General features: G+C 33.9%; 1 protein-coding gene across 1 annotated transcript in view; it reads right to left on the minus strand.

Annotated features, from left to right (window-relative positions):
• Positions 1 to 6,358, minus strand: part of LOC100961411 (disintegrin and metalloproteinase domain-containing protein 5-like) — a 149,769-nt gene extending 143,411 nt beyond the window's left edge. Inside the window, exons 1-2 of the mRNA XM_003803603.1 lie at positions 6,304 to 6,358; positions 5,462 to 5,541 (exon numbers count right to left, since the gene is read on the minus strand). Coding sequence (XP_003803651.1) covers positions 5,462 to 5,541; positions 6,304 to 6,358 — 135 coding nt within the window. The remainder of the gene's footprint in view (positions 1 to 5,461; positions 5,542 to 6,303) is intronic.
• Positions 6,359 to 10,211: the final 3,853 nt, after the last annotated feature.

Consider the following 10,211-nt stretch of genomic DNA (forward strand, 5'->3'; position numbering starts at 1 on the left):
GAGGGTTCACTTCTGTGGTTCATCTTACAAGGGTACAAGTGAATCTTTCTATGAGTAGAATATGAATGTTTTAACACAATTCTAAGAAAATTACGTGAAGGCTATGTTAACCAGTTTGATGGAAGTGTTTTGCATTGTTTATGAAAACCCCACACTGTACCCCAGTAGTACATTAATGTACACAGTTACTATTCAATAAAAAAAAAAAAGAATTCCAGAAAGAAGTTCGGAGAATATTAAAGGAACTAAATGTGGACCTGCTGCTCAATCCTGCAATTCCTTTACTAGCTATATACACAGGATCAAAAATGATTTTACAGCAAAGACGTTTGCACCAGAATGCTTATTGCAGCCCAATTCATAATTGCCAAGTCATGGAAACAGCCCAAGTGCCCATCAAACCGTGAGTGGATTAACAAATTGTGGTATATGTATACCATGGAATACTATGCAGCCATAAAAATGATGGAGACTTCATCTTTTATGTTTACCTGGATGGAGCTGGAACACATTCTTCTTAGTAAAGTATCTCTATCTTAGTAAAGAATTGGGGGGAGGTATCCATTGTACTCAATACTACTATGAAGTCATTATATAACCACCTACACTTTCATTTGAATGGTAAAACATAACTATAGTCCATAAAGAAATAGGGAAGAGGTGGGTGAAGGGAGGTGAGGGGGAGGCTGGGAGGAGAGAGGGTATTTTGTACTACCTCACCTAATGTGCATAATGCAATGGTGCATTTCAAAACTATAAAGAATAGAGTATAAATTTCTTACCACAACAAATAAATAAGGTGATGGTTGTGTTAATCAGTTCAATGTAAGCATTTCCCATTGTATATCAAATCAGTACATTGTACCCTAACAATGCATCAATGTACATAGTTATGACTTAATAAAGAAAAAAAGATAATTAAAAAAGAAAATATATAAATAAATAAATTGTGCCCCCCTAAAAAGCCCTTGTTATTAAACAAGTAAGTTGAAAATTAAAGGGGAGTATGAAAGTACCAATAAAATCAAAATACATGTATCTTGCAAAGTTACAACAACAAAAAAAAGAAAACTAAAATAAAAATTTTAAAAATGTCCAACAGAAGGAAAAACTTTCAAAAGACACAATATTATCCAGAGCCTCTATGACTATTCAGACACAGCATCCAACTTACATTAGAAGAATTGTGATCTCTGTCCCCCACAAAAAAATTCACAAGGTAAAATACTAACCTTCAGTACCTCAGAATGTGAACATATTTGGAGATAAGGTCTTCCCATCTAACATACTTAATGTTGAGAAACTTTAGACTTCACCACTAAGCAAAGAACAAGGCAAGTCTGTCTCCTACCTCCACAACTTTTCAATTTCAGATTGAAAGCCCTAGTTAATGTATTAAAACAAGAAAAGCAAATAAAATTGATAAAGGTTAGGAGCAAATAAATAAAATTGTCCTTTTTTACAGATTACATGATGAAAATCTGGAAGAATCATTAAAGATAGCCTCCTGGTACAAATAATCAATTATATCAAGTTTGCAGAATACAAGTTTAAAATGCAAAAGTCAACTGCTTTCCTATATACCAAAAATAAGTAGGTAGAATTTAAAATTAAAAACACAAGACCATTCATAGTCTTACCTGTAAAAGTGAAATACTTAGGTATAAATCTAACAAAATATGTATGAGGAAAACTATAAAACTATAATACAAGTAATCAAGAAAAATTAAAATATATATTCCATTTTTAAAGTTAGGGAGAATAAGTGCTCAAAATATAAGTTCATCCCACATTCATCTATAGATCAGAGCCATTCCAATAAAAATACCAGCAAGGTATTTTGTGGATACAAATTGATTCTAAGCTTCATATGAACAGTCAGAAGACCCTAAAGAATCATATGAAGATTCTAAACTTCATATGAACAGTCAAAATAGCCAAAACAATATGGAAGTAGAAGGTAAATGTTGAATGAATGACACCACCCAAATGCAAGACTTACTATTAATCAACAATAATCAAAAGAATATGGTATTTAGCAAATATTCAATGTACTCAATTCTAATATGAAGGCAGCAGATGATCTAATATATGGTGGAGGGCAGGGGAATGAGGGAGCAGGGAAAGAGGAGGAGAGATGGGGTTGGGGGTCACATCGTATGGCACACCTCTTGTGGGCAGAACACAATTATAAGAGGGACTTGACCTAACAAATGCAATCAGTGTAACTTAATTCTTTGCAACCTCAAAGAATCCCAAACAGTAAAAAAAAATAATAAACAAACGTATCAATGGAATAGAATAAAGAGCCCAGAAATAAATACACATAGATATAGTCAACTAATCTTTGACAAAGACACAAACACATATAAATGTTGCTAGAATTGGATATCCAAAAAATTTTCCTCTAGACACAAACCTTACATTCTTCACAAAAGTAACTCAAAATGGGTCACATACCTAAATGTAAAATGCAAAATTATAAAACCCCTTGACAATAAGATGGAAGAAAATTTAGATATTGTGTTTGGTAATGACTTTTTAAACATAAGATCAAAGGCATTATTTATGGAAGAAAGAATAGAGAATCTGGACTTCACCAAAACTAAAATTTTCTGCTCTGCAAAAGATACTCTCAATAAGATATGCCACAAATTTAAGAAACTATTTGCAAAAGACATAGCCAATAAAGTACCATGATCCAAAATATACAAAGAACTCTCAAAACAACTATAGCCCAGGATGAAAGAGAGAAGTGGAAGGGAATGGGAGGGGGGAGGGGAGGAGGGAAGGGAAAGTAAATGGTGCAACCACCACACCTATGGAACACATTGCAAGGGTACAAGTCAAATATATCAAGTATAGAACATAAATGTCTGAACACAATAATGAAGTAAATGAGGTGAAAGCTATATTAATTAGTTTGATGGAAGCACTACAAATTGAAAAAAAAAAAAAACACATTTTACCCCACAAATGCACAGATATATTCCTGATCTACGTGTATATGACTTAATAAAAGGAAAAATACTCAACATTACCTTCTGCTCAATTTTGCCTTAAACCTAAAAATACTCTTTAAAATAAAATCTATTAAAAATGTAAAAGTGTTGAAAAAGTAATTGGCAAAAGAAATGTATCTCTTTGAGTGTCAACTGTGTTTTAAAGGGAATAATATTACTCATGAACAGAAAAATTCCAACTTCAAGTGGTTAACACTTGCTATGACTGTTTTAAATAAATTTATTCCTTTGAAGAATTCAGTTGTTTTGTCTGCCTGTCACTGAATACTTTTCCAGCATGGGAAAATGTGGAATAATCATGTGTAGTGTTAGAGATAAAGTAATATAAATTTATGACAATGCTTTTATAAAAGTTAATTGTGCAACATAATTCCACAGAAAGGAAAAGCAATTTAAGCGGAGTAATCCTCAGAGTTGTTTACTTTTTTTTTTTTTTTATCATTGGGGAATCATTGAGGGTACACAGAACCAGGTTACATTGATTGCTTTTGTTAAATAAGGACTCACTTATATTTGTGCCCAGCCCCCAAAAGAGTTGTTTACTTTTTATCAGTACCTGTTCCACATACCATCTCACAATACTAATGTCCAGTATGTTTTGTCACTAAGAAATGTTCAGTAAACAAAAAGCAGCACACTGGATGGAACCACTGTGGAAATTATGGTACAATATAAATGGAACATAGAGTGTAACTGCAAAAAGTTTTATAAGCAAATTCTGCAAAACAGAAAAGTCAAATCATCAGGAAAATACAATGTTCCTAATTTTCTAATTAGGAACAATGTTCCTAATACAGTGTTCCTCAAAGTTGGGAAAATACATTGAACGTGTATTTGGAAAATACAATTGGATAGAGAAGTACCTAATTTAGGTACTTAAAGTTTATTTCAGGTGAGAAACAGACAATTTTAGCATAACAATAGCCTTGCAATATTTCTGTTTTCCTTTTTGTATACATGCATAGGCAATTAGAAATAAATTACATTTAACTAAGTGTTCTGTATTTGTATTTCCTAAATCCTAGAGATTTATAAGTCCTTAGGCACTCTTTCTTTTTCTTGTCTTACTTCATATTATAACAAACATATTCAAACACAATCACATTCCATATGAATAATAATTTTTGGTATTATTAAAGGTATTAAAAGGTAACTTTTTTAATTGGTAGAGTTAAGAGAAATACACAAAATTTCCATATTAATTGCCTTTTTTAAAATCCTAGCAATTGGACAAGTGGGACAAGTAAAAAATATTATCTGTCCATAAATAATGAAGAGGGAGGGTTTGTTTTATTATAAATCTCAGGAAAAATGAATTAAACAAAGATGAAACGAATTAGAAAAGGAAGTTGAAGTACAGCTCATCCAACACATCCTAAATAGTAATTCACTTAGGAGGCCATCAGGGCTGGATGTTCAAAGTTGCAGGGTGTACAAGTGGCAAATAAAACTCACCTACTAGAGGAAAAAAAGGTGACCAAAGATCAAATGGGGTAAGGAAAACCTTCATGAACAGTGTTTTTGTATGTCAAACAAGGAGAAAAGCTTTTGTAACCACTATAAGGAAATAAAATAAACTTGCAGAATTATAATTTTGACTAGCATTAGATTATCCTGTGCTAGAAGGATCCATCTGAAGAGTAGATTTTCTAAGGGAATTATTGGAGAAGGAACAGCCACTAATATCCAGTTCTGACTGTTAAATCAATGCAGTAATTCCCATATAAACTGAGGATCATCACCATGCAGGTGCTCACTTGACTTAATGAAATTCTAAGCCAAATAGCTGGGGGGATCACTGGGGCTAGGACTAGGGTATCAGAAAATTGAGGAATCAAGATATATAGTTTAATGCAATATTTTTTAAAATCAAAATGAATGGACCCCCACAAACATCATGATGAAAAAATTTCAAAAGAAAGAATCTGACCCTGTAGTAACATGATTCACCTCACTTGTCTGACTCTAACCCTGATCTTGGGGAAATCCCTGTTATTGCCTACCCCCCAGAATTTGAATTTGGAAAACCCCGTCCTTAAAATTTGTCCCTGCACAATTTAAGGGTATATAGCACACCTCCTGGGAGTGGGATGCAACTATAACAGGGACTGTACCTAAGAAACACAAACTGTAACCGAATTGTTACCCTCATATTAATCTGAAATTTAAAAAAAAGAAAATTGAATAAAATAAAAGAAAAACAATTGGCCCTAAAAAGCCCTAACCCTAAAATCCTTCATCATAAACAGAAACACACACAGAGTCTCAACACATTCATTCCCACGAAAACTCTGCCTGCTGTGAACCTGTTCTGAGCTGTCGGCTTTTCCTTCAAGAAGTGTGTTCCTGCCACCACGTTCAGCACTTTCAGTCTTGAGTATTGACATTAAAGACAACTAAACAAAATCTAAGATAAAAAAATATTATATGCCAATTACATTATTTTCTGAATCTCTTTTTGTGTCTAATGATGAAATCTTCTCAGGAACTGTAGTCTGCAGAAAAGTTTCATGAAATTCTGAAAGTAAAAACAAGCAACATTATTTTGATCCTGTGATCTTACATTATTCATTTCTAATTCTGCATTGGCTCTCTACGTTAGCAGTCATTTTAAAAATATTCTACACCTCTCATCCTTTTCAGTCTTTCTAATCTATAAATTTCTGACTGCTTATCAAAATCTCAAGTTTTTGCCTCATTCTCAACTTCTCTCTCTTCCTGTATCTATCTATCTCTTTCTCTCTCTCTCTCTCCTCTTCACACACACAGAATTTAAAGGACACTTCAATTGCTTGAATAAGTTAACACTGAATATCAGCTTACAGTGTTATAAAGAGGCATGGAAATGAGAAAAACACACAAAAATCAATAAAGTGAGATCATTTGTAGTAAAGAATATGGACTGTTAGATACCAAATTGATGTGCAATTTTCAGTGGAGCAGGTAGAGGATAGTATTTGCTAAATTGGGAGATGATTAATAGCTTCTTTATGGGTGATACAATTATTCCTAGGATAGAAGGATTTTGTATGTGGAAAAAAATCCACGTATTTCATTTGTGTTCATTTTACAGATGAGGAAACGATTCCAAAGACATGAAAAGATTTTCTGCCCTTCCTGAGGCTGCCGATCCACTTATTTAGTCCCAGACCTTGAAACAAAGGGCCAGGAAACAGTGGTTGGGGAGAGCCTGTAGCCAAGGTAAAATCTAGGCCAGAAAGTACAAACAATTCCCCTCAGAAGCTTCGAGTGGAAGACGAAGCAAAGTCTCTGGTCTTACCGCCGCCTGCGTACAGCCAGCCAAGTTCAGTGAAAAGCGCCAGAAGAAGGAACATGGCTCCGCTGTCTTAGAGCCCAGCCTGAGTAACAGCGGTTGAGGCGTTGAGGCAAGTAAAGGCGCAGCTCGCGCAGAGCAACTGAGAGCACGAGATGTGGTATAGAGAGGCAAAGAATGGGGAAGACAGTAAGAGAAGGAAAATCAGAGTGGGGAAAGGATGGGTGCAAGTAGTTAATGTACTGCTGTCAGGCAGCTAAGTGCTCAAGAGAAGCCTATCAGAATTGACACCGGATCAACATAATGTTGGAAAGGCTGCTGAATTTTCACCTCCGGTTAGGATGGTGCCTGGTGAGATTTTGTTTATTATCTTTTACTTGGGCCATGGCTCTTTGAATTAATTTTCTCTTACAGTGAGAAAAAGAAACAACTATAAACACACTCAGGTTATTGATAGCAAACAAATTTCTTCCCATTTCTTTGCATACATCCAAACAGTTGAGCTGGACTCAGGCAAAGGGCACATTTGCAAAAAATACCACAAATACTGTGACTTTCTAAATTTAGTGGTTGGCTACACCATTACAGCCCAGATATTGAATCTAAAATACCTCATACTATCCCTAATGAAATGCAGACTTCCAACAAATCTTTTCTAATATCCCAAGCTATTATTGCTATGCTTTAGCAATATGCTGTAATGCTGCAGCTTCTAGCCTTCGTTTATTTAATTGTTCCTTTTAAAATTCTTTCTCTATTAAAAGCAGAAATAGTTTGATTTCTTGGGGTTCATGGGTACTCTTTCCTTTGCAAGTCCTAGTCCACATTATATTAAGTGTTCTACCATACAGAAACATCCCCACATTAAGTATAGTTTTCCAGTAAGAAATGATAAAAGCATATTTATAAATTTTCTTTGAAATCATTTGTCTTTTATGCAAAATTAAGGGAAGTCATTAGCTTAAGAACAATAACAAATAATCTTTAAAAAGAGCCAAGTAACCAAAAAATAAAGTCACAATAAATTAAAGAAACAGTAAAGTGAATACACTTGTTCAATGAATTAATAATTTGGAATATCAGATTGATGAACTCTCACAAAAAGAAATGGGAAAAGATTTTTTAAAAAAATACAAAAATAAAATTAAATTATTTGGAAATATAACTGCCAATATTTAGAAAACAATATTTCCAAAAGAAGGGAAAAATCAAAATAGGAGAAAATATTTAAAAGAATAATGGAAAAACAAATTTAAAAATTAAGAGAATGGCCTTAGATTGAAAGACTCTAGAATCTAAAAACTGAGCATTGAACAGAAAAAAGTCAAATAAAACACACCTGACACTTAAAATTACAGCAAGGAGAAAATTCTAAAATCATACACAGGAAAAGGACAGGAAGAAAAAGGTGCATCTCGCACAGAGCAACTGAGAGCACAAGATGTAGTATAGAGAGGCAATGAATGGGGAAGACAGTAAGAGATAAGGAAAATCAAAGTGGGGAAAGGATGGGTTCATGTAGTTAATGTACTCCTGTCAGGCAGCTAAGTGCTCAAGAGAAGCCTATCAGAATAGATAGGTACACAGATTAGATCAGATCAACATTGATAGCCATACCAGAGGCATGAAATTAGTGTGTTAATATTATTAAAGTTTTGACTGAAAAGAACTTTCAAATAGTTTTCAAATGTGGAGAAACAATTTACATTTTTTTTCTAGTATGTAAGTTTTAAAAACTTGGCCATAGTGATCCTTGTTAGAAAGGCATTTCATAGAAGTAATCATGTGGTAAGGTGAACAGGAGATGCAATTAAATTACATCAGAAGTATTAATTATCAACTATATTTAAAAGTTTGTTTATATGTAAGAAAAAAATTCCAAATAGAATAATGAGGAAAAAATACATCTAAGAACCCAGAATCATATTTTTAGACCATGTTATCATGATGGGAGGGATGGAGAGTGGAAACGCCAAAGCAATAATCTTCTCAATTTGAAAGATTTTAACATGTATTTATATAACTAAATAGCCTTAGAATATAACAACAAAAATTGATAGAAATATAGGAGAAAATTAGTGAAAGTATTATCAGAATTGTGTGGCTGATTATATATTGGTTTCATAATAGTACTGAGTACATTGAATACATATTCTTCCATTCTTGAGATACTTCACTAAGTAGGATATGTTCCAGTTGCATCCACGTAAACATGGTATACGTATACAACAGTTTGTTAATCCATTCATGGGTCAATGGGCACTGAGCTGTTTCCATGTCTTGACAATTATGAATTGGGCAGCAATAAACATTCTGGTGCAAATATCTTTGCTGTAAAATGGTTTTTGGTCTTCTGGATATATACCTAGTAAAGGAATTGCAGGATTGAATGGCAGGTCTACTTTTAGTTCCTTGAGTGTTCTCCAAACTTCATTAAAAAGGAATGCACTAGGCTTCATTCCCACCAGCAATGCAGAAGTGTTCCCTTTTCTCCACATCCAAGCCAACATCTATAGTTTCTGGATTTTGTGATGTGGGCTAATCTTACTGGAGTTAGATGATTTTCATTTGCATTTCTCCAATGATTAAAAATGATAAGCTTTTTTTCATGTGTTTGTAGGCCATGCACCTGTCTTTTGGATATATACCTACTTAGAGGAATTGCAGGATTGAACCTGTTATATTACATTCAGAAATTTAATCTGCAAATATCTTCTCCCATTCTAGGGGCTGTCTGCTTGCCCAGATGGAAATAGGGGTATTTGTTCTTTTCTTATTGATTAGTTTGAGTACTCTGTGGATTTTAGTTATCAGTTGTTTGTCAGAAATGTAACCTGCAAATTTCTCTCATTCTAGGGGCTGTCTTCTCACACTATTTTCTGTGTTCTTGGCTATGCAGAAGCTTTTTAGTTTGGTCAGAACCCAGTAATATATTTTTTGGTGTTGCTTCAGTTGCTGGGGGTATCTAACTCATACAGTATTCTCCCAGGCCAATTTCTTCAACTGTTTTTCCTGCACGCTCTCCAAGTATCTTTATAGTTTGATGTCTTAAGTTTAAATCTTTTTTCTAGTGAGAATCAGTTTTTGTTAAGGGTGAAAGGTGTGGATCCAGTTTCAGTTTTCTACAAGTCGCTAGCCAGTTCACTGAGCACCATTTGTTAAATAGGGAGTCTTTACCCCCAATGAATGTTTTTTGATAGGCTTATCAAAGATCAAATGATGATAAGTGTCTGGGTTCATCTTTTGGTTCTCTATTCTGTTCCATAAATCTGCCTGTCTATTCTTGTGCCAATACAATGCTTTTTTGATCACTATACATTTACAGTATAGTCTTAAGTCTGGTAGTGTGATTCCTCCTGATTTGTTTTTACTTCTGAGTAATGTCTTGGCTATTCAAGGTTTTATCTGATTCCAAATAAAACAAAGTACTATTTTTTACAGCTCTTTAAAGTATGACAAAGCACTTTAATAGGGATTGCATTAAATTTGTTTATTTCTTTGTGTAGTGTGGACATTTTAACAATGTTGATTCTTCCCAGTCATGAACGTGGTATGTTTTTCCATTTGTTAACATATTCACCTATATCTTTTCCCAGAATTTCATAATTTTCTTTATAGAGATCATCCACATCCTTTATTAGGTAAATTCCCAAATATTTCATCTTCTTTGGCAGTACTGTGAAAGGAATAGAGTCCTTGACTATTTTTCCAGCTTGACTATTGTTGGCATATATAAAAGCTACTGATGTGTAAGTCCTGATTTTGTATCCTGAGATGCTGCTGTAGTCTTTGATCACTTCTGAGAGTTTTTTAGTTGAGTCCCTGGGGTTTTCCAGGTATAAAATCATATCATCTGCAAAGAGTGAGAGTTTGATCTCCTCTGACTCCATTTGGATACCCTTGATCACCTTCTC

Source organism: Otolemur garnettii, unplaced genomic scaffold (assembly GCF_000181295.1).
Source record: "Otolemur garnettii isolate 467f Iridium unplaced genomic scaffold, OtoGar3 scaffold00356, whole genome shotgun sequence".
In the NCBI taxonomy this organism is placed as follows: domain Eukaryota; kingdom Metazoa; phylum Chordata; class Mammalia; order Primates; family Galagidae; genus Otolemur; species Otolemur garnettii.